This window comes from Maniola hyperantus, chromosome 2, assembly GCF_902806685.2.
Source record: "Maniola hyperantus chromosome 2, iAphHyp1.2, whole genome shotgun sequence".
NCBI lineage: Eukaryota > Metazoa > Arthropoda > Insecta > Lepidoptera > Nymphalidae > Maniola > Maniola hyperantus.
In genome coordinates, this window is record NC_048537.1 from 4,265,891 (window position 1) to 4,293,597 (window position 27,707).

Here is a 27,707-nt window from a genome sequence, read left to right on the forward strand (position 1 = left end):
CAAACGACTTTGTTAAACTTTGGCGTGCTCTGTTTACTTTACCAAAGAACAAGTCTATGCTAGATTCGTTATATAGATTGAATTTAGATTGCGAAAAGAGCGAGCAATGAAGGAATTTTGATCTATTGTTCGTTTTAGACACTGGTATATGTAAAAAAATTATGTCTGGATGCACGTATTAATAAACGTGTGGGTACAAATAATTCTAACTTCATAAGTAGTTCAGGGCAGTCTATTGACCCCCTCGCTTTACTTGATCATAGGGAATTTTAACGCAGTTTATTTAGACCAATTCATAAGGGCAATAATATGTAAGTTTGGATGTAAGGGGTAATTTCCGAAAGTAATGATTCGATTCTGAAAAAATATTTTAATTTTTTTAATTTTTTTTTAATTTATTTATTCAACTCCTTAAATCTATATTGCACTGTTATAATAGCTACGCTATTATCAGCGAATGCTGTAGGCTATAAAATTATAAATATTAATTAGGTACTCGTATATCACGCGGATAAAATCGAGGGCAAAAGATAGTATTTTATAAAAAGCGTCGATTTGAAATTGTGTTTCGGTACCTAACGCAAATATCATTTCAGGAATTGATTAACGGGATGAAAATAATAGAAATAGTTACATATATATTGTACTGGTTTATTACTTCAAATATCATATTATATATTATATCATATCATATTATATCATATCATGTCTTATTATATCGAGAGATCGTTATCTTAGTGATAATAAAATTATCGTAGAACATCAAAACTGACAATATTATAAACCAGCAAGTAGTAGGTAATTGAGTATTACAATAGTTTTACTATGTAAAATAACAAAAACAATAATAATTTCTACAAAAACCATAAAATGAAAATGTTAATTAATTTCCTTTAGGCATACCTAGTTATTTAACATTTTTTTTAATGACATTAATCTGTCCAAACATTAATTGAAACATCCTTCTTATGTCTAAATATTTATGTACATCACTAAAATAAATTAAATCTAATCTTAAATGAATAACTAAACGTAAAGAACACAACAATTCATTAATAATAAAATCTTAATACGGAAATGAACACAATAATAATATTATTTCTATTTCCTAACGGTTAGCATTGTAGCTTGCATTTTTAGGCTAATTCAAAAGAACATTTAATTCAGCAATGCTATTCTCTACACCCGCCTTATTTTTAGCGCTAACACGTGGACAAAGGGTTGTATCCACCACATTCGCTCAGCGAGCTATGGAGAGGGCTACTTTGGAACTTAGGAGTTTCTCTGAAGGATAAGATTCGAAAAGAAAAGATCCGGCCGGAGAAACAAGATCACTGACAAGATATAGTCCAAACCATCGGCAGGTTAAAGTGGCAGTGGTTGTACCATGCTTGTCATAGGAGTGAAGGCCGCTGGGGCGGGAAAATTCTAGAGTGGAGACCACGAACAAGTAGGTAAGCGTAGTGTGCTGCACTTTGGACTGAAGATGAAGAGGGTAGCTGGAAGTAGCTGGAGGAAGAAGGCTGAGGACCGGGTGTAGAGGCGCTCTTTGGGAATGACCTATATTTAGCCGTTGACGTCAGCAGTTGAAAATATGACGATTCTAAACGTATTATCGTTTTACCGTTGACGAAGTTATAATTTTTTTAATTTAATTAGTCTATGTATAGAACATAAAACAGTTGAAATAGAATTTAATTGAACATAGATATTGTTTCGATTGCAAATACAACATCACCTCAGAGAATAGCAAATCAGAAATCCGTTTTATTTAATAGTAGGTATAATATATTATTGCACCTTACTGTGCCTTAATCGCGCATTCACAATAGACGCCTTATTTTAGTTAAATGCAATATATCTAACATGTGAAATTCACATGTTAGATATATTGCATTTAACTAAAATAAGGCGTCTTTATTTAATGTACGAAAGTCGAAACACATCTAAATGCGAATCAATTATGCTGCAATTATAATTTTTTTCGCTTTCTTTATAAGTATAACTTCTAGAGAAGTTTTAACTGGCGAAGTTTCAGCACTTTTTATGAGTTCAAATTGGAAACGCCATGCAGGCTAAGTGCGATCGTGTGTAAAGAAGAGTAAAAGAGCTTTTGAATTTGAAAAAAATTCGGGGATTCGATCCCGGGCTCGCACCTCTGGCTTTTCGAAGTTATGTGCATTTCAAACAATAAAATATCACTAGCTTTGACGGTGAAGAAAAATATCGCGAGCAAACCTGCAAGCCAGAGAGTTCTCCTTATTATTCTCAAAGGTGTGTGAAGTGTGCCAATCCACACTTGGCCAGTGTAGTGGACTATGACCAAACCCTTCTCATTCTGAGAGGAGACCCGTCCTCTGTAGCGAGCCGACGATGGGTTGATCATAATGATGATTAGCAAACCATTGGCACCCACATACAGACAGACATATTATGGATATGTATAAGTCATATTTCTTATCTTTGGATGATTTCAATGAAATCGATCTCTACTTATGCGCGTTAAGACCTATCAAAAGTTCAGCCTTGATTTGTCTCTTAAAACAAAACAAAAATATCACGTTTGTGGGCTCCGCTGTCTACGCTTTATAAATAGTATAATCGCTTCGAAAGTCCACGGAACCACACAGCAGAAGTTGCAGATCGCCAACATTACAAACGCGATTGCATAGCTGCCTGTGTAGTCTCGAATGAAACCTGAAAAGATAACAAAGAAAAAGTTGTTCTTAAATAATTATGTATTAGAGATAAAATCCTCGACATCAGCTAATACTAAAATAATCCATTTCGGGATGAAGTTGATTAATGCAGTATTTAAAGTATACTTAGTGAAAAATAAATATTTTGCAGGTAAATGTAGGACACCTATTTTTATTTAATAAAACTCTAAATAAAAACATAATATATTCAAAATCTACCTAAGAAAACCTTCTTTTCGGAATAAATATAATTAATGAAATATTTTACATCCTACAGTTGTAGGACACCTAATTTAACGTTTTTAGTATCTCGCTTTCTTGTCAGTCTGTTTGTTTGTGTGTTCAATACAAATCTTGCAATCGATTATAAACTAACTTCCTTATAAGCTAGAAATAGGGTGGAACTGAATGACAAGTCATTGGTTTCTTGTTTTAATTAAAGAAAACTCTGGAAAGTAAGAGCAAACCGTTAGATCCAGTAATTTAATTAATGTTTTGATATTGATTGAATGCTAAATTTAAGTCCCTTAAGTTTAGCATTCAATCAATATCAAAATGAAATCAAATAAGTAGGTAGATATTTTAATTTTGATAAATACATTAATTACCAATCAAATTGAAAGTTGAATAGCAAGTTAAATGCAAGAAATCTTGCTATTCAACAAGTACTGAAACTGAATTTCCAACAGTTCTAAATTTTGCTTATACTTCAGAACAAGAAAGTGTGTTTGGAGAGCTCTTTAATATTAATCGAGAAGTTGGCCCAAAGTCTTACAACTTTCTGTACACAGCTTCTGAATAAAGCTACGGTACCTATACTTATAAAACTTTTATCATAATAATTTTGATAAGGGTACCTACGTGTGAAGCCTTATTTAAGTTTTGAGTAAATTTTATATGTATATTATGAACTACTTTTTTTTAAATGAGTTCATGAAAGCAATTTTCCGGTTTCATAAACGGAGGGTGAAAAATTTGTTCAGCTTTTCTCAATGTCTATATATAAAAATGAATCGCTAAATGTGTTGCTCATCGCAAATCTCGAGAATGGCTGAACCGATTTCGCTAATTCTTTTTTTTAATATTCCTTGAAGTACGATGATAGTTCTTACGGAGAGAAAAATTAAAAAAAATTGTAAGCATCAAAAAAAAAATTAAAAAATCGTCTGTTAGGCGGTACGAAGTTCGCCGGGGCAGCTAGTAAATTAATAAAAGTATTTGCTTATAATTTGTTTCCTCCGCACTTTTATGTCCAAAACTAAAATTTTCCCTTCAAATAATTAGCCTTATAATTTTTGCTTATAGTAACACACAGTTGCACGGCAAAATCCTAACGGCTGGAATTCTAATGTACGAATTTTCACATTTGAGTTTACCGTTGTTCCTAAACCGTTGAGCTATTGAGGATTAATTAAATTAATTACTGATGCTTACCAATCATAGGTCCGACACTCAAGCTAAGTGCTCCGGCCAGTAACATGTACAAGCCATATGCGGGCGGGTACCGCTCGATGGGAACATGGTCGGCCATTACTATCGGCTGTGCTATGTGTACTAAGGAACGTAACGCTCCAAGGATTCCCGTCAAAATCAGTAGAGGGATGTACGTTGTAAATTGGATGAAGACTGAAAAGAAGAGATTGATATATTAAACGAAGAGATACAATAACTTTTTTGCATATAGTCTATCCTCGGAAAGCAGTTAGTATCACTCTCTCTTTTAAGTAATCCCATAAAAATTACTAAGACAAAAATCTCTGTGGGCGTTATCCATTTTGAGTCAACAACCAATCAAACTGATTTCAAAAAACATTTGAAATTCAATTCGAAAACATAGTTTCCTTATGATTGATTGATTATGGAGACTATAGACTACCTACCTACTGCCTACTGAGATTCTTGTCTCAGTCATTTGTATGGGATTACGTAACAGACAGAGAGCTATACTAGTTTCTTTCAGTGGATAGAGTATATAAATGCGAAAGTGTGTTTGTTTGTTGTTTTGCTAGTTTATCCTTCAATCGCTGCCAACGGACCAACGTGATTTTTGCAAGAGTTAAAGACATGGAAGGCACGGCATTTCCAAACACCTAAATTCTTTTAATGTAGAGTTAGCAAAAACGGTATAATAATTAAAAGAAAAGCCAATATATCGCTATATTTGTATTCGGAACGCAATAGCTGAGGAATTTTAGGCACCAGGGTTGTGCGTGATGTAATTAAGCTCTTGTTTTTCGTGACTCCTATTTCAAAGAGCCTTGATGAAAAACTCCTAGTTTTCCTCAGGATATATAAATTGATTACATTTGATCACCTTGCAAACTACGTTATAAAAGGAAAAAGTAGGATATTGAGGGGACTTGAATTGAAATATAAAAGGAAATGTGAAGGCTTAACCTTAAATATAGTAGGTATAAGTCGATATGATTACGGAATCATAATATAGGTAATTAATATGACGAATACGTACTTGACCTAATCGATTATTATATTTCATGCCACTCTAACTTACTCGTATCAAGTTTCTTTGTTATTGTTTTTAGGGTTCCGTACCTCAAAAGGAAAAACGGAACCCTAATAGGATCACTTTGTTGTCTGTCTGTCTGTCTGTCCGTCTGTCTGTTAAGAAACCTACAGGGTACTTCCCGTTGACCTAGAATCATGAAATTTGGCAGGTAAGGGGTCCGGGTTGAGATACGGAACCCTAAAAATGAAGGAACGACCGGAGAGAGAAAGTACGTCTTACCTAGTCTAAATACAGCAGCAAATAGAGCGCCCGCGTAGAACATGTAGCGGCTGTTCATTCGGAAGAATTGCCCCGACACGCCCAACAGCAGCCTCGCCGACATGTCTGTAGCGCCCCCCACAGCTATAATGTTCGCTATCTCCGCCTGAGAACAAAACATAAAAGAAACGACTCATTTAAGAGCAACTGCTCTAGGCCAAGAGCTGGTCTATACTCGAATTTTTAATGAGGATGTTTCCAGGCAACATTCGATAAAATTTTCATAGATGGCGCTGAATACTACCACCACTAAAGATGAAAAATAATACCTATATCTATATGATCTATGCTTTAATGTTTAGGTCGTGTCAATCAATGACACAGATGAAGAGTAAGAGCTAGCGTGCACTGCAATTTTCCTTACATTTCTTCCCCACAAAATCTGTGAACTATAATAGAAGCTAATAGAAGTAATTAATTGATTTCGCATTAGATTTATATTTTAAGATTTAAAGCATAGATCATATTATAAATATAGGTATTATTTTTCATCATTAGTGGTGGTAGTATTTAGCGCCATCTATGAAAATTTTATCGAACGTTGCCTGGAAACTTCCTCCCGGGTAAGGAGGCAAAGCCTCGAGGCCCCTACCCCCGTCTGGCCGCTCCGGCCAAACGGAGATGACCCCTCATTAAACAACACGTTTTGACATTAGCTAATGTCAAATCGTAAAATAATTATACCATATTTAGGATAATAGTGATGTATGTGGTTCAGTTGTATCATGTAAATGAGGCAATGAACCAGTTCCCGCTTCTCTATTTTAATTTGAGCTCACACAAGCAGATTAAAAAGGAAGCATTATAAAACTAATAAATAATTACTAAACTTAAATAAGTACCAGAGGTAGGTAAGATATTTATTTATTTATTAAATTATTATTTACGAATACGTACCTATTTATTATTTAAGTTACACATGATTTTGTCCTACCAAATTCTTTAGTAAATGAATTAACATTATTAATTTTTTACACTCTGTAATAGTCACAAAAGCATGCTTAGATTTTTGTGAGAAGTATTTACATAAGTGTATCTTACCAAAAGAAAATATAATTTGAGCGACTCCTAGTCTATTCGTAGGAAGTACTTGTCTTACAAGAGGAACAACTGTGTAGAATACAAACAATATTTTACTTAATAGTTGTTTTGTGTCGCTGTTATTTTATAGTCTTTCCCGTCCAAAGAAGTTCAAACACAAGATTAGGTACCTATACAGGGTGTAACCAAAACGCTAGGAAAAACGAAGACATACCGATGATTTGATATGATAAAATAAAAACTCGAAAAATCTAAAAAATCCTATATTTTGTGAAAGTTCATGATATGTTGCAAATAAAACATCTGACGGGCGCTAGAGGTCGACGGATGTTGCGTAAGTAGCCCTTTTGGAGACAATGTAGTCTGTCTGTCTGTCGGTTTGTCAAGAAACCCATAGGGTACTTCCCGTTGACTTAGAATCATGAAATTTGGCAGGTAGGTAGGTCTTTTAGCAGACATAAGGGGAAAAATCTGAAAACCGTGAACTTAGGGTTACATCATACAAAAAAAAAGTGTGGTCATGAACCCACTTAGTATTTTCAATTTTCGAGGTATAAGATAACTATATGAAGTGGGGTATCATATGAAAGGATTTTACGTGTGCATTCTAAAACAGTTTTTATTTATTTTTATGCATCATAGTTTTTGAATTATCGGTCAAAATGTCAAAAAAATACGACTGTAGTACGGAACCCTTGGTGCGCGAGCCTGACTCTAACTTGGCCGGTTTTATTTTTTCAAAAAAGTAGTCCTCAAACTCGTGATAAACATGCTATCACGATATAAGGTATATATGTACCGACTATATAATATCTAATAATAAAACGTTATATAATATCTAATCAGCTCTATCTATATGTATAATAGCTACAGTCTACAGGGTCACGGTCAATGCTCATGAAATAAGATATTATATTTAAATAATGGACGAATCCAGCTAAAATTCCAACATTGTTATATTATTTAGGGTTCCGTACCTCAAAAGGAAAAACGGAACCCTTATAGGATCACTTTATTGTCTGTCTGTCAAGAAACCTACAGGGTACTTCCCGTTGACCTAGAATCACGAAATTTGGCAGGTAGGTAAATCTTATAGCTGACATTTGGGGAAAAATCTGAAAACCGTGAATTTCGGGTTAGATCACACAAAAAAATTGTGGTCAATTAGTATTTTCAATTTTCTAAGTAAGATAACTATATCAAGAGTAGGGTATCATATGAAAGGTTTTCACCTGTGCATTCTAAAACAGTTTTTTTTATGTATCATAGTTTTTGAATTATCCTGTAAAATGTCGAAAAAATACGACTGTAGTAGGTACGGAACTCTCATTGCGCGAGCCTGACTCGCACTTGGCCGGTTTTTGTATTTTATTTGTAATTTATTTAAATTAGGTACGTAGAGTAAAAATAGTTAAGTATGTTAACTTAGTTAGAATGTATCATTAAAATGATAAAAAAATTAAACTTTTTCTCACGATAGCAGACGGTTATCAATATATCATGGTACATTAAATTTTATTAATATTAAAATAGCGCGTTACATCCCAATAAAATATAAAGAGATTCAAATTATATATCATAATGTAAATTAGGTAACAGATACCTAGAGATAGAAAATAAGTCAGAATATATCTAAATAAAAAAAAAGAAAAGGTGACTGACTGACTGACTGATATATCGACGCACAGTTTAAATTACTGGACGGATCGGGCCGAAATTTGGCATGCAGATAGCTATTATGACGTAGACATCCGCTAAGAAAGGATTTTTGAAAATTGATCCCCAAAGGGAGTAAAGAGATTTGAAATTTGTGTAGTCCACGCGGACGAAGTCAAGAGCTTAAGCTAGTTTTCTTTAATAAGAATTTGATGGGTCAAATTCCATACCGTACGAGTTCACTGAATGCACTCACAAAAACTAAATCGACCTCTAAGTATAGTACGAGACAGGTTAAGATGGCAATCGGGGAAGGGACGCCCCGCACATCCGCACAGCCCCCGCGCTAATCCAGTGTGGACGAGCATGTGTGACATGCGGGTGTGCGAGGCGTCCCCCGCCTTATACCCCGATTGCCATCTTAACATGTCGCGGACTATAATTGTACAACGATCACATAATGGAATAAATTATGATTTAAATAGTCCATGTGGATTTTTTATAGCCTCATTATGTTATTAATATTCTGGAATTTATTATCAATAAGCTTCATTAAGGAAAACTCAAAAACAATCATTAGGTAGCGCATAAAAGCCAATCGCATTTTATTTTTGCTTGACTTATGTGCAATCTCGAGGTGCTGATTGGAATCTGTCACGAAAGCTGGAGCGTTTTATTTAGCGTTGAAACCCTGTTTGGTTGCTTGGAGTTTCTCTACGTGATCAAATCCGAAATGAGGATATCCGTAGGAGAACTAGAGTAACCGATATAGCTCAACGGGTTGCAAAGCTGAAGTAGCAATGGGCAGGGCACATAGTTCGTAAAACCGATAGACGTTGGGGTCCCAAGGTGCTAGAATGGCGACCTTGCACCGGAAGACACAGTGTTGGAAGACCCCCCCACTAGGTGGACGGACGACATCAGACGAGTCGCAGGGAGCCGTTTCCCATGCCCACTTCCCGGGATGAAAAGTAGCTTATAACACTCTCCAAGTCTTTAACTATATAAAAATCACGCGTTTCCGTTGCTCCATTGCGGCGTGATTGAAGGACCAACCAACCAAAAAAACGTAAATAAAAGTAGTGATTCAAGAAATTTAAATGAACAAGTAGATATTACCAGCGTCTTCATCTGCGTGGATTAAGGTTTGAAAAAAAAAACCGACTTCTAAAACCACTACAAAGTAATAAATAATTTTTATTTCTACACGTGTATGTATGTTGAAATCGGGCGAGCTTCACGTTTTAATTTCTAGTTTCTTTTATTATGCTCGCCCGACTTCATACATACCTACTTCTACCTACATACACGTGTAGAAATAAAAATTATTTATTACTTTGTAGTGGTTTGGGAAGTCGGCTTTTTAATTTTTTTTTTTATTTTAATCTTTTTAGTGTAAGTAGTCAGTCATTGCTTGGTACCTAAAATATCAGTTTACCAGCAAAACTTTCCAAATCCACACGGCTTAAGAGTTCAGTACCTTGCAGCATCAGGATCGAAGAGTTGGGGCTTGTAATTCAATAACAAAGTGTATGCTATGCATTCACAATTTATTATTTCACCAGGAACATTTTCTGAATCTCTATGGGTTAGGAGTGCTGGGTACTGCATCATCAGGATTGAGGAGTTGGGACTTGGAGTGTAATCATGAAGCCGTTGCTTGATACCTAAAATATCAATTCAGCATCAGAAATTCCTGAATCCCCATGGCTTAGGAGTTCAGTACCCTGCAGCATCAGGATTGAGGAGTTGGATCCAAAAATTTTAATGGGACCACCTCAGAAACTTCCTCTGTTAGCTAAAAAAACCTTGCCAATCGGTCTAGAAACCTCGAAAAAATCGATGTACATACCTACATTTAAAAAAAACCGGTCGAATTGAGAACCACCTCCTTTTTGGAAGTCGGTTAAAAATAGAACTTCTGAGAACATTTTGATTTCCCGAAAGAAAAAGTTTAGTAGAAATAATACTTGATGCAAGCTCCAGCTATCTCTGTACCATACAATAATCGCTTTTAGCGGATAGGGCGTGAAAAAACAACAGACAGATAGATAGACACACACGCATGAGTAGGTAATAAATGTATTTTATACATTTGACACAAAATGCTAAACAAATGCTTGGGTTAATGGCTGCATACTGGTTCAAACTGGATTGGGATTCATAGTGAAATAATAAATTCAATATACTTAATCAGGTTTCAGACACATTAATAAGGAATTTTATATCCAACCTATTTTATTCTTATATCACTTTGTTTAAATAGATTTGATATTTATGACCGAAACCCACAATAAAATTTGTATTACATAGCTTTGGGATTATCTAAAGTATAGATCTAAACATTCAAATACATCCGAAAAAAGTGGTCCTGATTAAGCGGAAATATCTGGATTTCTAACTGACAACAGAACATCTCTATAAAAACTTGAAATGTAATGAATTCAGAATATATATTGTAATTTTATTTTATTATAATTAAATAACCATTCCACTATCACACTAAAATCGTCTAAATTCTTATTGTTTTCCATAGATCGAAACTGTAATCCATATTTGAAATGATATTAGATTTGTGTAGTGTATGGCCGCAGACTCATATAATATTGTGCAATAGCTAGGTATAATACAACTGAGTATTTACATAAAAGATTAATGGTCTTATTATATGAATAGCGCGTGTGAAACGAGTTTTTTAAGCTAGTTGACCTGAGTTAAACCAGGCAGAGTAGTAAGGAGACAAGTTAAGTCTAAAAATTAAGTAGATAGTAATATTAAGATTACTCCAACATATTGTAGATCCAATAAAAACAAACTACTTAATTATTGAAAGGGATTCTAGTTACTACTAGCTATGGTGTACAACTGTTGTTTTTTAAAAATTATACCGTTTCTGACTGATAGACAACGCACAGTCTAAACTGGTGAACTTAGAAAAATGAAATATGTAACTTGTAACGTAGACTATAGACATGTGATTTTGACAGCGATCTTTAAAAATCTAAATCCACGGAATCAGCTAGTGAAGATAGGTACCTAATTACATTATAATTTTTTTTTAATATTTACCTTACTGAGATGATTTTTATCCAGAAACAATGGCTCCAAAGTGAAAAATGTGAGGTCAGCGAAAAAGGTCATTGCCATTCCAAATATAATATTGTCGTATATCAAGTCCTTCAGCAGAGTTAAATCTAAATATTCAGCTACTGTTTGCCTGAAACAAGACGAAGTGTATTTCGATTATGATTTTTGCCATGATTTTATAAAAATTATAAATCAAAGAGATTGAAATTCAAGTAAGTACGCCTTTCTTATGCCTCTTGAAGTTTGACATCGTCATTTCGAAACTCAAATGATAATATTCTGTAGGTTCTACCACAAAATTGCTACGAATTTTTAAAAAGAACTGTATTGATTTATTACCATTTGCCTTCCTTATTCTTGATAATAGGCATCGGTTCCGCAGCGATACTGCCAAAATTTCCTAAACTGGACACTGAAGCTGCTTTATACAAGTTCTCCATGTACACATTGTCGTGAGAATTGAATTTACTACTGCTATTTTCACTTGGTATTAACACAACCGGAATACTCAGTCTTCTTGAATCAGTGAGCTTCGGAATAAATAGAAGGCCAGATTCTTTATGGCAACCTGTACAGTTTTTCGTGTACAGATTTTGAACTGATTTTGTTTCCTGCTTTGTAATATTGCTTTTCAAAAAGTCAAATTTGTCGTTATCTTCATCACATGCTGGCGTTGGAGGGATAACTGGAACATTAAATTTTTTTATTTTTTTTAATTTACGAACTAAAATTAGTTTTAAAACTTTATTCTAGCAAATTTGTTATTATAAGAACTTTAGAACTTTTACAAAGTTAAGCAGATCGTAGTAGAAAGTTTTAACAAGAAAATAAAATATTGTAAGATGTTGAGATAAACTTTTTACTCACGAACAATCTTTTCACAGGACTTCATTCGCTTCACCATGTGCCATTGCACTGGGTGCATTACAAGAGCACCGAATATACTATGAGCAGAAATAGCGCAAAGTATCGCTAACGTCCCTCTGAACCCATACTCCGTAATAGTAAACTTGATGAACAATGGGTACACCATCGTGATCATTCCAATTGAAGCCTTACACAAACTCAGATAAAGCACTTTTTTCCTTGTAAAGTAACTGTTGAAACTCGTGTAGGATACGGGAATGAGTAATCCCATTCCCAAACCTTGTAGGAACCCATTAGTGATGATCAACTGTGTAGTAGTTGTGACAAATATAGCAAGGAATGATGCTAGCGTATAAATAAATGCGCCGATCAAACCTACTTGTCGTAGTGAAAGTTTTTTTAAAACTATATTCGATGAGAAACCTGAAACAAAAAATATTTACTTTGCATTACATTTTAAAGGTCAGGTATAAGATAACAATCGCAAGTCATAATTACTAAAATATATTTGATTATGTTCAAAAATATTAGGTGTCATTATAAATTATTATTCAAATATCTACTGATACAACAGAATTATATTATTCTCCCACAGTAAATTATTATCCTTATCTATACACAAAATGCATTATATTATTATTTTTTGTATATTAAAAAGATGAAATCTCTAAAACATTGATTTGACTAGATGAAAATCAATTATCCAAGATAGAAATATATTTTATTTACATTAAAAATGCATTACAAAAATTCGCGACTTATGTTTTAAATTTTGTTTTTGCTAATTTATGTAAATTCTAGTAATATAATATGTATCAATAGATGAATAGGTACTTTGAAACATTTTCAATTAATAAAAAAAAATAGGTTGAGGTTTCTGGAATTATGCATACAAAATGACTAGCTTATGCTCGCGACTTCGTCCGCGTGGGCTACATAAATTTTAACCCCCTATTTTACTCCCATAGGGGTTGAATTTTCAAAAATCCTTTCTTAGCGGATGCCTACGTCATAATAGCTATCTGCATGCCAAATTTCAGCCCAATCCGTCCAGTAGTTTCAGCTGTGCGTTGATAGATCAGTCAGTCAGTCAGTCAGTCAGTTAGTCACCTTTTCCTTTTATATATTAAGATATTTTTGTCAGCAAAAAACGCCTTTTAGTAAACCATGTCGTAATATTAATGTCAACGTCACTAGTTCTAAACAAATACAATTTCTAGACTGAGTAGACAAGTATGGTTCGGCAACTTAAGTCGTAAGCAAACAAGGCAAGTTTGGATAATCAGCTGAGTTTGTAGACAATGTCAACATGGACACACAAATTCCATTAAAAACTTGACACAACATACTAACTTTGAGAGGCTTTGGAATAAAGTTTTTCTATATTTGGCTAAGATTGAAAGTTAGGTCAAAGGAAACTCTCAGTCCTGTGCTCAAAACATTATTATTAGAATCTGATACAGATTGAGACATAAAAAGTTGGTTAGAGTGAACTGTTTGTCTGTTATTAGACAAAATATATGGGTACCTAATTCAGTATGGCGCCTGATTTAATATTGGAACGAAAATAAGACAGTTTGCGTGTCAACTAATCGTCTCCGTAATATATAGTTATGTTACAAAGTAAAACAGCGTCGACTGGTATTTTAATAAACTAGGTCTTTATAGTGTAGTTTCTAATTCCTACGACTCTATTGGAATTGCTTCATAATAACTAAAAGGAACCTACACAAAAAGCAGACACTTGCAAGTAGGTAGTTGCTTGAACTTACCAGCTATAGCAAGAGTGACTTGAAATACTCCATAAACGACGGTGACTGCGCCAGTACCAACGCCAAGTTCGTCCAAAAAATCATTATAAATAAATCCGAAAACGGGCTGATGTGCAGTTCCGGCAATCTGTAACAAACAGATATGACAGATTCATCATCATCAACAATGAACAACACAGGTCTCCATTGAGAATGAGAAACGTGGGCCAGTAAAATTGTCGATTGGCAGACTTCATACAATTTCAAGAATATTATGGAGAAATCTCAGGCATGCAGGTTTCCTCGTAATGTTTTCCATTATAAGCAAAATAAGTGATGTAAGTATTTTAATTGCTAAAAAACGTATATAGCTCTGAAAAATTAGATGTGCGTTCCTGAATCGGAATCCAACGTCTTAACCACGAAGCTATCACGTTTATCACCGCATACTAAATCTTATTTCAAACTACGGGATATAAATTACTTATACTCTATTCTTACTCTACTCTACTTTTACTCTAAAATTGGTAGGAATGTTGGGAACGCAAATATTGACCAGATATAGTCCGTATAATTTAAGTATATCCCGTAGTATGAAATAGACTTAAACATTAGCTAACACATCGTAATAATATCGTTTTTGACACTGGTTTCTTAGAAACGGCACAGGCTGTTTCAGATCTAACGTGCATTGACGACATTAGTTTTAGTTTGCTCTATTATAATCAAGAAGACGGCTTCAAAAGCAGAGACTGCTTATTGAAATATATGAATTCGGTAAGCGGCGCAAGTATGCCACTCTCATAAATTACATAAATATTTGGCTTGTTTACTCTACAGGCCCTATGGCCTTGGAATCTTAGGAATCTCTCGCACTAGTAGTCCAAGTCCAAGACCATTGGACGCAAACTAGACGTCATGGACTAAGCGACCAAGTGCGCTACAGAATGAATAGATTCATAGACCATCACCTGGTCTAATGTGGCCAGTCATCTTGGGCTTGTACTACTGCACGAAATCTATAGTGCAAAAAGTCTGACGTGTTACATACTATTCCGAGGTTACTTTTTTTTAATGTTGACAGGAGGACAGGAATTTTAAAAATCTTTATGAATCAATTAATATTTAGTTTCTTTTGTTTAGTTACTGTTATTTTAAATACTTTTCTTTAATTTAAATTGCAAATATGTTGCATTAGGTACCTATACATTTGGTACATTACACAATATTACGTAATATTTAAAAGTTCTCTTAACAAACGGCATCATAATTACTTTTCCAATTATAGAAGAATGCTGCAATATCTCCTAAATATAACCTACCTTTCATGATATATAGATAGATTACAACCAATTTTAATACAATGTAAACAAGAAAAGTGATAGAGTCTAGATAAAATATTTTAAGACTGATAGAAGATCTTGATATAGAAATATAGAATGTAACCTATAATTAAACCTTCAATACCAATACGCACATTATTAGAATTTGTTAGTTCCGTTAAACCAATAGCAAGGTTATTATTTAAAATAAATTGGTTAAATTAGTTTTTAATTAATTTGTTTGTTAAATTTTGCGTAAACTGCTCCTTTTCCGAGCTAAAAATTACCATTCTTTAATATTAAAACATTCAAAACTATGACTATATTATACCTACTGAATTGATAAATGTTTTAAATAATTAAATTTTATGTTACATTAACATATTATTACAAAATGGTGATGAGATTCAAAATGTCAGACATTATGATAAAGAGAGAAAGAAGCCAATTTTTATATAAACTAACAAACTATACAATTCAAATGATATTCTGACCTAGATATTTATAGTATTTTTGTTTACAACCACTGCGGATGTGTCGCCTTCACCTGATTTTTTAAAAAACGTTTCCACAAACTACTCAATGAATATGTATAAAAATTCCATACGTGTTTATTTATCTCAGATCAACATCAATGAAGACCATTCGCCTCAATAAACGAAAGTATTTGAACTTGTACTCGATCAATCAATGTTTATATTAATCACGAAATGACATTTAGTACCTACATAGTTGTAAAAATTGTAATTACCATAAGAGTCACTCAGAAAATCAGGTATTTTTGTAACATGTTCAATGAATAATTGGTATGTCCTCCCAAAACCTACGTGAAGAACACAGGTTCAACGCGTTGAGGTAATCCAAGAGTTTTCATCTAAACAAAACTACTTAATGGCAAAATAAATAATTTAATTAGAGCGTGATTGCTATCACAACATGTAATTATCCAGTTCACGATCTAAACACTGAATATATTATACAATATAATAATCGATCCCAATCTCATAAGGAGACGGAAATAAAAACCTTCAAAACACCCGTATTTATGCAAATTCACTCCAGATACTCTCCCACTCCAGATACCCTCCTCCTTTTTTAGAAGTCGGTTAAAAAGACTTTGTACCTAATATAATAATAGAGCAAAATGTCAAAAGCAGATCCATACGAGTCGTCACTGGACGGCTATCATTGATCGGAAATGAACTCTAGTAGATAGCGAAGATAACTTCTATTTATCTAGTTTCTATATAAGTCTTAGGTAACCGGTTATAATATATTTACCTACTTACAGTGATTACAATTTTAAAAAAAATATCATTATCAATATAAAGTCCAAAGAGGATGTTGCAAAGAGGATGGCAAGAAAATATTACTTGGTAATCTTATACACATAAAAGAAAAAGCTGACTGACTGACTGATCTATCGACGCACAGCTCAAAACACTAAACGGATCCGACACAAATTTGGTATACATTTTTGGTAAGCTAGTAAATAGAGGGTCTTCCAAAACTCGTAAAATCCATCCTCGTTCGCTGCTAGTTTTAAGTTAGCTAACCATTTTAAATTGTTGATAAGTACGTCATATGACGTCACATCTATGTATTTCATTCATGCTCCCATATTAAGCGAGTGTTTTAACGTTTAATAAAAAGTTGCTGATCTGACTATTAGGCATCGTCGCTATTAATTTATTATTATAACGGATTTAGACTCATGATAAGCACTAATACAGTACGCGGCAGAAAATAACCTCGACCATCGACCTTTAGAATGAGATTTCGGCTTTGTAGAGCGTTGTCTCTGTCACTCATACCTATGTGACGTTTTGTCTGTCTCAATGACAGAGACAATGATCTACAAAACAGCTATCTCTTTCTAAAGGTCGATGTTCATTATTGTCTACCGCGTAAGTATTGTATAAAGACAATGGCTGCAACTTTGTCTGAATGGATTCCGGTTTTTGAAACCCGTGGGAAATTTTTGATTTCCCGAGATAAAAATTATTTTCCTAATTCGTGCATTCAATGTGCCCAATTTTATCGAAATCGTTGCAGTACGTGTGAAAAGGCAACAGTCAAGCAGACAGATTTAATTTCGATATTTATAAGTAGGTATGGATTTGTGGAAAAAAATTTAGGGGCTGGCTCCTTTTGTGCTCGCAGAATCAGCCTGGCTGTTCAGCGTGGACGTACAGCCGAACCAAATAGGCACCATGCCACGAGAACGTGACTTGTGCCTACACTACTCAGCGATAAGTTTTATTTAATTAATGTGGAAATAGTAGCCAATAATAAAATTATGAAATAAGAGGTTATCATAAATTAATGAGGATCACTAAAGTTATCTAAGTACGATACTCTAAAATTGAAGATCACGAGACACGGAATACACACAAAGTGACACAACAGACATACTTATTGCTATCTACGAGTACCTACTACCTAACCCAAATAAATCACTAGTAGCTATCTTTTTATGGACTAAGAGCCAGTGCTTGCCAGACCTTCGTTATTATATAAAAGCTAAATTTATCTGGGTATTGTTCTAAACACAAGAAGGAACGTTTGTTTGGATTACGGTGGCTTTGGGAGATAACAGGTAATAAAGGTGTAAAAAATCTTACGTCAAAGTATAAATTCTAATTTTTTTATATTGACTTCAGAATAGTATTAGAAATCACGTCATGCATTGCCAGACACTAAGTATCATGGCAACCTCCTGCCAGACACCCTTGATCACCATGATCCAAACAAACATCCAAATAAACGTTCCTCCCAGTGTTGGGGACAATACAATCCGCTTTTATAAAATAACGAGGGTATGGCACGCGCTGGCTCTCACTCTATAATGGTGTATAGTCTACAGGTCTGCTGGGTCATTGACTATTCTAACGATGTCAATAAACTTGATATGCATGTACCTACGTGCAATGTATTTAGTAAAGTTATCTTTTAGTAAGTACTTTCAATAAAACGGCAATAGGACGATTTCTGCACATCAAACATATTTTCGATTTCTGATATTTTGAAAATTATATCGGAGAAAGTATTTTATTTTTTTATTTTTGTACGTCTGTGTACGTTTCACGTGAAACTACTGAACGAAACTTGGCATACTTATAGGTACATATAGTTAAATATATACATTGTATACATATAGTTAAATACGCCAAGTCAATATTATAGAAAAGTTTTTATCCCGAAAAACAAGCAGGATCGTGCGGAACAGGAATGATATATTTTTTGTCCAACAACTGACAATCGAAAAGAGTAATTTATTAGGTACCTATTTTGAATGACTCATTTGACTTTGACTTTGTCGATGACACTCTACAACCCGTGGCGGGTCAAATAATCTTACAAATATCATAATTCTAAATGTCCGCGAGTTCATCAGCTTAATTTTTTTTTTGAAATTTCCATGGAATCTCTTTGGTTTCCGGAATAAAAAATAGACTAAGTATACAATCATCTCCGGGATGCAACTTATTACGCGACCAAATTTAGTAAAAATTGGCTAAACGGACTGGCCATGAAAAGATAGTACTACTAGTAAAGATAGACAGACACCCAGACAGACACACTTTCCAATCGGACGGCAATAGTACGGCTGCTTGGAATTGAGAATTCTCGGATTCGGATCGTAAGAAAAGATCCTTAACTAAAAGACGTGAGACGACCTTATAAGCCTATGTATCGACATAGGCTTATAAGGTATGCTTAATATTAGTTAGGTATATTAAGCATACCTTTATTTTAAGGATAAATATGATAAATAAAATACCGGCAAATAAATAAAAATGAACATTGATAATAATGTTTTTTTTAATAAAAGTAAACTACAACAATGATTACTATGCCACATTGACCCAGTTGATAATAACTGGTTTATTCAGGTACCCAATACGCAATATTATTTAATCAAGCCGTCCACGTTTTTGAGAAGCTTTTAACCTACACATGAAGCCGTAAAAACAATAAATATTATTTCCCTAGTAATTTACTTAAAAACTAATCATTTATAGTAAAATATTTTGAGTGAGAGCAAGATTTGGACCAGCTGGCAGGTCTATTTTGCCATACTCTGCCAACGTATTATAATCAACAGTCTTTCAGGCAATTTGAACCCATTTGAAACATAAATCTAAATCCAAATGTACAATTATTTAAAAACAATAAAATTATAATAATAAAACTAAAATGAAATAAAATTACAATAAAATAAAAATTAAAGCATTCTCCCTGGAATTTGCTTTGGGCTCTCAGGCAATTAAGGCAAAGTTTACATATGGAAGAAGACATTATAACTTTTCAGATAGATAAAGCTCATACGCTCATGTACAATCTTATTTTGTGAAGTGAAGACAAATACGTATGCTTCTATGTACGATGCACAGACTAAAAATCAATACTGGCGCGATGTTTACGCACCTTTAAGTAAAACGACACCTATGAGAATGCTTCAAAACATGATGACGATAGTCTATAGAAGCCGTTAATTTAAAAAGGCTTCACTTATATGACTAATATTATCACCTTCTGGCACGTGAGCTAATGATTTAATTTTTTTTGCAATCAACTCCATTAGTATTTGACAAATCTTTTAACGATGATTTAATTATTATTATTACTCATCATATTAATTTATTTATATTTTAGTAGTGGCAATAAATTATGAACTATTATATTTATATATAATAGTTCATAATTAATTCGTTAAGGTACCATCATAAATCATAATCGGCGATAAATTGCACAAAACACAAAAATAATATATCCTGCCGAGTGACTAAATTATAAAAATATATTTGGCTATACAAATTAACATTTATAATAATAATTAATATTTATTATAAATAATGATATATAAACAGTATTTCGTTTACAATACCCATCTACTTTTTTCAACCCTTTTCCAAAGGATATTTTAGTTTACGAACAAGGTCGACATAAATCTATTTATTTTTACTGATTGATCCGAATATCAACGGAAACCTTAAATCGAACTAGAAGCCGGTCTAGTGTTTTTTTTTAATAAGTAGACCCCTACAAAATACTAGTAACTCCAGTGGAATCTTTAAAAATATATTATTTGAAAATTCAACCCTTAAGGGAGTTGAATAGGGGTATGTTTGTGTAGTCAACGCGGACGAAGTCGTGGGAATAGTCAATAGGCTAGTAGATGTACTTAATAGAAATTTTCACTATAAAAGCAATTATATTCACTGTATGTGCCATAACTAATACTACTACTAAGCTAATTACTGTTCAAGCATAGCAAACATAATAATATTAAGTATGTTCAAGAATTCATGCACGTTTTTAAATTTTTATGTGTTTTCGTACCAATAAATGTTATTTGTATTGTTTTTTAGGGTTCCGTACCTCAAAACCGTACCTTATCTGTCTGTCTGTCAGTCTGACTCTGTCTGTGTGTCTGTCTGTCCGTCTCGCTGTCTGTCTGTACGTCTGTTGTGTCTGTCAAGAAAATCTATAGGTACTTCTTTCCTGTTGACCTAGAATCAAGGGCAGGTAGGTAGGTCTTGTAGGACAAGTAAAGGAAAAAATCTGAAAACCGTGAATTTGTGGTTTCATGGCCAAAAAATTTTTTTAATGAATTTTCAATTTTCAAATTAAGATAACTAGACCAAGTGGGGTATCATATAAAACAGCTTTACCTGTATATTCTAAAACAGATTTTTATTTATTTTTATGCATAATAGTTATTCCTCTACAAACCAAGTAGTTTTGCGGTTCATTACCGTTTTATTTCTCCTGTAGTACGGAACCCTCAGTGCGGGAGCCCGACTCGCTCTTGGCCGGTTTTTTAATTTATAAAATCAATTTTGAACTTATAATAATTTCATTTCAGCCTAAAGCCACGTTTTCACTAGGGAGCCGAGCAAACATTAAACACAGATTTAGACGGAAATGCACTAAGCTAGGAGAGAGCCTACAAGAGACCTTTGTCCATCAGTGGACGTCTATTGGTTGATGATGATGAGGAGAGAGCACTATGGCAATTCAACATTTATACGCACCCGTAGCTTACTGGCTTATCATATTAGAGGAATGCTTTATCATCATCATCATGATCAACCCATAGCCGGCTCACTACAGAGCACGGGTCTCCTTTCAGAGTGAGAAGGGTTTGGCCATGGTCTACCACGCTGGCCATGTGCGGATTAGTAGACTTCACACACCTTTGAGAACATTATGGAGAACTCTCAGGCATGAAGGTTTCCTCACGATGTTGTCCTTCACCGTTAAAGCAAGTGATATTTAATTAAATAAAAGGCACATAACTCTGAAAAGTTAGAGGTGTGTGCCCGGGATCGAACCACCGACTTCCGATTAGAAGGCGGACGTCCTAACCATTGGGCTACCACAGCTTATATAGCTTATGAATGCTATATCTATAATCTATAATATAATATATATAAAAATGAATCCCTGAATGTGTTGCTGATCGCAAATCTCGAGAACAGTTGAACCGATTTCGCTAATTCTTTTTTTATAATATTTGTTGAAGTACGAAGATGGTTCTTGCGAAGAGAAAAATTTAAAGTATTAAAAAAAAATTAAAGAATCGACTGTTCGGCGGTACGAAGTTCACCGGGTCAGCTAGTAGAATATAATTATTAATGCAAATTTCCCCAAAAATGTCCGCGTCAGCTGAAATATTCACAATACCCTGCCAAAGCCTTTAGGCATAAGACTATCATATTATTCTACAATGTACATGAACGCAAATAAATGAGAGGAATAATACAAATGAGTCAATTAAGAATAGAAAGTTCGTTGTATCGTCTTGGAATCTTCCGGTATCTGTTTTTTTGCTTATAAATAGTAATTAATTAATAGACTGCATTAGATTTTGATTTCAACGCTAGATAAACTTAATTGGTTATCTGCATACATTCATAATTTTATTTCCTGATTTGCATAGATAAGATTGCAAGGTTGTTTTACGCTTCGATTAATGATGTAATATTAAAATAATATAAGAACTATACAAAAAAAACTTAGAAGCAGAACTTCTAAGTTTTTTTGGTATAGTTGTTGTCAAAGTATTTTATGTTAATAGTAGTTCTTTTTCACCTACATATTATATACAATTTTGTGCAAATTAAAGTCACTCTACAATTTTGTATAGCAGCTCGTCAGTTTTGATCCTATGTCAATGCTAAAAAGGCTTACTCTGCTTATCTACCCTAAAACAGCTAAGTACCCTAGAGTGTAAACTGGGACGTTCTATTGACCCCTGACAGCCTCTGTACCAAATTTCATCAAAATCTGCCAAACTGTTGTACCGAAATGCTAGCAGACAGAAAGACAGACACACTTTCGCATTTATAACATTAGTATGGGTAAATTATTGATTTTTTAGTCCGGGATGTGGATAGTTGAACAAAATTATATTATACCTACTTACTTATATGTTTCCAGTTAGGTATACTGCACCCTTGGATAGTTTTTTTACTATGGATAAACGGAATACGCCGTTAGAAATATGGAATTAGGCATTTATAACTTCTGTTTATAAATAAAAGACAGTTGTATCAGTATTTTTGGAAATTCATTGAGGGTAAAATAAGGAGTGAATTTTAGAATAATGATTGAATGTTACCTGAGATGTTCCCAATGGGAAATCCCATACCTAAGATACACGGCTAGTGTAAATATAGAATACTTACGTCATGAAAAAACAAATAAGATAAATAAGTATATCGAGTTGAGAATCAAATAAAGATTCCGAGAGTATTTTTTTATACACTCGTACTTACATATTAAAATATGAACTGTTCGTCCGTGGTAGTATTTTTTCAAGTTCACCTGAACGACTTACTTTCGCATTTATAATTTATGTATTTAGTAGTATAGGACATGGATTATTAATTTATTCTTCGTCAAATAATATTTAGATCGAATCAGAATCAGAACGTTCAAATCCAATGTTCAAATTTTATTAAGATATCAAGGTCTATTGATTTATTGAATTCTATAATAATGATGACGAATTTTAACTTTGACTGCATCAACTATCCTAACAAGTAACAAGAATAATTCAAAGTTAACTTTGTGATACACAGTACAAGTTAACTTTTGGTACAGTTTTTTTTAATGTGTTCCTTCCTTTTTTCCTCCAACATGGCGGTCGGAGACTTTTGTAGGTCGGTACTATGAATGGCTTTTTTTGCCTTTTTCGTTTACAGTTCACTGCTAAGGGCATCGTTGCGACAGCCAAGACTTAAACATATCATGTTTATGTTTTGATAATTATAAACATTAAAATTAGATAACAGTATTATCAAATTTTTTAATGTGTCTACTAATTTAATCACTTTAGTTTGTTACAAACAGCTAATAAGTTAAAGTACCTACAATTAATAAGGTCTAGTTGTTTAGAGCCAGTTACGTTACGGTCAACTTAGACAGTCAGTAAAATAAAAATGGGTTGTGCAAGTCAGGGTTTTTAATTTTGGATTATAATTTTACCATTTTACTGTAATAATAGAGGTATGAATAGGTGCTGATTTGTAACCCACTTTGCTTCTTAATTGGTTGTCAAAGTTTAACGGTTTCCGTAACGTTAACTTTAACCACCTGTCATACGATTGGACCACATCTATAAAAAACCGGCCAAGTGCGAGTCAAGCTCGCGCAACGAGAGTTCCGTACTACAGTCGTATTTATTCAACATATTGCACGATAAATCAAAAACTTTTATGCATAAAAATAAATAAAAATCTGTTTTATAATGTAGGTACCTACAGGTAAAGCCCATTCATGTGATATCCCACTTGGCATAGTTAACTTACGTTGAAAACGTTACGTTTAAACTTTGAAAATACTAATTATCTGCTATGAACACATTTAATCTTTTTTCTGTGATGTAACCACAAATTCACGGTTTTTAGATTTTTCTCCTTACGTCTGTATAAGTATAAGACCTACGTACCTGCCAAATTTCATGATTCTAGGTCAACGGGAAGTACCCTGTAGGTTTCTTGATGACAAGACAGACAGACAACGAAGTGATTCTACAAGGTTCCTTTTAGGGTTCCGTAGCCGAATGGCAAAAAACGGAACCCTTATAGATTCGTCATGTCTGTCTGTCCGTCTGTCCATCCGTATTTCACAGCCACTTTTTGCCGAAACTATGAGAGTTATACTGTTGAAACTTGGCAAGTAGATATTGTATTCTGTGAACTGCATTAAGATTTTTACACAAAAACAGGTTACCGGGTAAGTTTTAGTTTTACGGAATGTACCTACGTACCTACTCACATAGGTAATCCTAACAAAAAACCATCATTTGCCTTGCCTTGCAGAAAACATAAGGAAACTCGTACCTGAGGAATTTGTAATGATCACCGTCGGCTCCCTTACGTGTAATTAAATCAAATTTCATCATACTGTAATCATACAATATCAAATTATACAATAATTTTATCTTTTTAGGGTTCTGTACCAAAATGGTACAAAAGAACCCTTATGGTGCGACGCTGACAATCCGTCTATTTCGTTCGCTATAGACTTGAAATTTGGATCAGCTAGTCGATTCCGTAAGACCTGTATCAATCATTATTACAATCGCAATTGTTGTGATTGGCTGAATTTATGGTATTCTCGTTGCAACAATGAATAGTAGCCGCTACAATTTGTAGGTGAGCGAGCGTCAACCAAACAGAAGTGATTGCGATCGTAACATTACAATGTCACGATCGCAATCACTACTGTATGGTATTATACCACAATTGCGCAGCAGTTTTAAATAAAGCTTACCCAACTTTACGGCAAATAAATTAATTTAATTATTATTTTTTTCGTTGTAAAAGGGGCTAAAATGCGGAGTCAAAATTTGAAAGTGGGGATTATTAGATTGGAAAACTCTAACTAGCATAATAGGTATATTATTTATATGCAACAATAATAAATATTTACAAATTAAATTATGCGGTTCTAAACAAAAGGAATTACAGCGGCAATAGAAATACATCTTCTATGAAAATTTCAACTCTTTACCTATTACGGTTCGCGAGATACAGTACAGCTTGCTGCCACACAGACGGACGGACGGACGGATCGACGGGCGGACGGACCTACGGACGTACGGGCAGGGTCACGGACTAGGGTCCCGTTGGCATCCTTCGGGTACGGAACCCTATAAATCATAGAACAGCGGGGCCGCAACATAGTTGCTGTAATGTTAGCGTCGATTAACGTCACTGAAACATTATCTGTAGGGACAAAATGGAATGGTTTCCTCGGTTTGGGTTTCTTAGAGAGTGGTGTTCAATGACCTCTACCTATGTACTACGCACCCATAAGGTACCCACCTAATTTAGTTTAACATCGGTGTTTGATAACGTAACGTCAAAATTTGAGGTTAATTTTATAGCGTTGCCATCATTTGCATGACGGCAGTTGTTGAACCGTTTTGAGCAAAGTTAAATAAATTCAATTCAAATCAGGATGACTAAATCTAAATATTTTTTGTCAGGATTCACGAATAAATTAATAATAAATAATTTATTCCCTTAGGGGTTGAATTTTCAACAATAATTTCTTAGCGGATGCCTACGTCATAGTAGCTATCTACATGCCAAATTTCAGCCCGATCCGTCCAGTAGTTTGAGCTGTGGGTTGATAGATCAGTCAGACAGTCACCTTTTCGTTTTATATATTGTGATCTTACGCATGATAGGTGTGCGTGGTGACAGAATCAAAGTCAACAGGGCTAGGACCTAAGTAGAGTCGTAAAGCCAGTTATAAAAAACATGTGCGTGATACCAATTATTAAAACCGGCATTAAAAATTTGCATCAAGTTTTTGTTTGTTGTTTTAACTATGAGTGGTCAAGTGCTGAAGTTGGAACTAAAACGTAATTAGCTACGCCCGATATTTCAAATGTGAGGCAAACTCAGCAAGCAAATCATAATGGCCTAATACCTCGCCTAGTCGCATAATTTAGCTTTCTGGTTATCGGAATCCAAAACTAAATAGGTACTTAATTTGTCAAGAATTTATCAAAAAAGTCAATTGTTATAATTTAATTATGTCACAAAATTCACAATCTCACGTAACACTTGCTGAAGCATCACTATGTCTAACTGTAGTATTTATAATTTATGTTATACCTACTTATTGTTGACATGTTTTTTAAAATAGTTCATATTGCAAAACCCATAAGAAACAATATTACAGTTCGCACGAAAATTGTAACGTACCAAAAAAATCGTACGTGTGGTAAAACGTGCGCATATTTTTTGTCGTTATGTGAATTTTAATTCTAATATAATTTCCTCAGATACAATTTTTAATTTATTCCCTCTTAATTAAACTAATCTGAAAAAAGTTTTAGTGACATGTCGTATATTAAATTCTAATTGAGAAAATATAATTCTGTACATTCAAATGAGTTGATTATCAATACTTATAATAAAATTTATAATAAATTAGGTAATTTAAGTTTAAATAATCCATACTAATATTATAAATGCCTAAGTGTGTCTACCTGTCTGTCACCTATTCACAGCCAATCAATTTTAACAAATTTTGGTACAGAAATAGCTCGCTTCTTGAAGACTTACTAGGATAGGTTACTATCCCGAAAAAGAAAAACTCTATTTTATTCAGCCCATGTCTGTCCCAGGAATGCAAGCTATCACTGTAACAAATTTCTTCAATATCAGTGAAACAAATGGGCCGTGAAAAGCTAGCAGACAGACAGATCGACAGGCACACTTTCTGATTTATAATATTAAAAATTTAGATTAATTAGTATAATATATTGCCCGATATTGTCCAAAAATTAATGTTTTAATAATTTATTTAACAAGAGTGTATTTTTTAAAAGAACTCAAATCAACTATTAAATATTTGACGAAATTGTTCAAAGATAACAGGTACCGCATTAAAAGTATGCATTCAATAGATAATATATAACAAAAAAAAACGTTTTTTTATTTTTATAATTTTTATAGTGTTTCACCTACACTTGTAACACACGTTACAAGTGTAGGTGTCGGGCGCGATCCCAGGAGACGCGGGTTCGATTCCTGCCGGTTCGCAATTTTTGATGTGTATTTAAAATAATTTAAAAAAACGTTACTTACAAAAATAACGGAAAGTCCAACGCACACCGCGTACCCCCATCCACCTTCAGGAGGCACCAACTCATATTTCTTGTCGTCACTATCACAGCTTCCGAGGCTGTTTTTACCTTGCGAACTCATTATATTCTGCCCTCGCAACGATTCATTCGAGCCTAACAATCTATCACCAACAACCTTTCTTTTATAACACACCTTGGGGGGTTCCACACATAAGCCGTGGATATGTTAGCTTAAGGCTTTAGTTTATCACCCCAATTAAAGATGCGCGCAGAAACAGTTCGCAAACAAACTATCGGATTTTCCAAACGTAAACCAGCAAATATGTGATATAGTGCCAGTATTTCATTGGCGCGCCACCGTGCGATGACTTACGGAGA

The 27,707-nt window shown here is 33.9% G+C and overlaps 2 protein-coding genes across 5 annotated transcripts in view; one reads left to right on the plus strand and one right to left on the minus strand.

Annotated features, from left to right (window-relative positions):
• kcc (solute carrier family 12 member kcc) overlaps positions 1–27,707 on the plus strand; it is a 334,603-nt gene that overhangs the window by 98,762 nt on the left and 208,134 nt on the right. The gene's annotated exons all lie outside the window — the stretch shown is intronic.
• LOC117995239 (monocarboxylate transporter 9-like) lies at positions 631–27,500 on the minus strand. The gene is made up of 8 exons (XM_034983232.2): positions 27,331–27,500; positions 13,908–14,034; positions 12,136–12,558; positions 11,608–11,953; positions 11,251–11,398; positions 5,446–5,590; positions 4,134–4,325; positions 631–2,697 (listed from the first exon to the last, which is right to left on the minus strand). Exons 1-8 carry the CDS (start codon positions 27,448–27,450, stop codon positions 2,558–2,560), a joined length of 1,641 nt encoding a protein of 546 aa, XP_034839123.1. The 5' UTR covers positions 27,451–27,500; the 3' UTR covers positions 631–2,557.

What these genes read in the sequence shown, in the direction of transcription:
- LOC117995239 (XM_034983232.2), bottom strand. Translation starts at nt 27,450, where the DNA reads ATGAGTTCGCAAGGTAAAAACAGCCTCGGAAGCTGTGATAGTGACGAC. An exon ending in TTGGACTTTCCGTTATTTTT is followed by an intron (nt 14,035 to 27,330) that starts GTAAGTAACGTT and finishes TGTTTGTTACAG; the next exon opens with ATTGCCGGAACTGCACATCA. An exon ending in TGCTGCTGTATTTAGACTAG is followed by an intron (nt 4,326 to 5,445) that starts GTAAGACGTACT and finishes TCTTCTTTTCAG; the next exon opens with TCTTCATCCAATTTACAACG.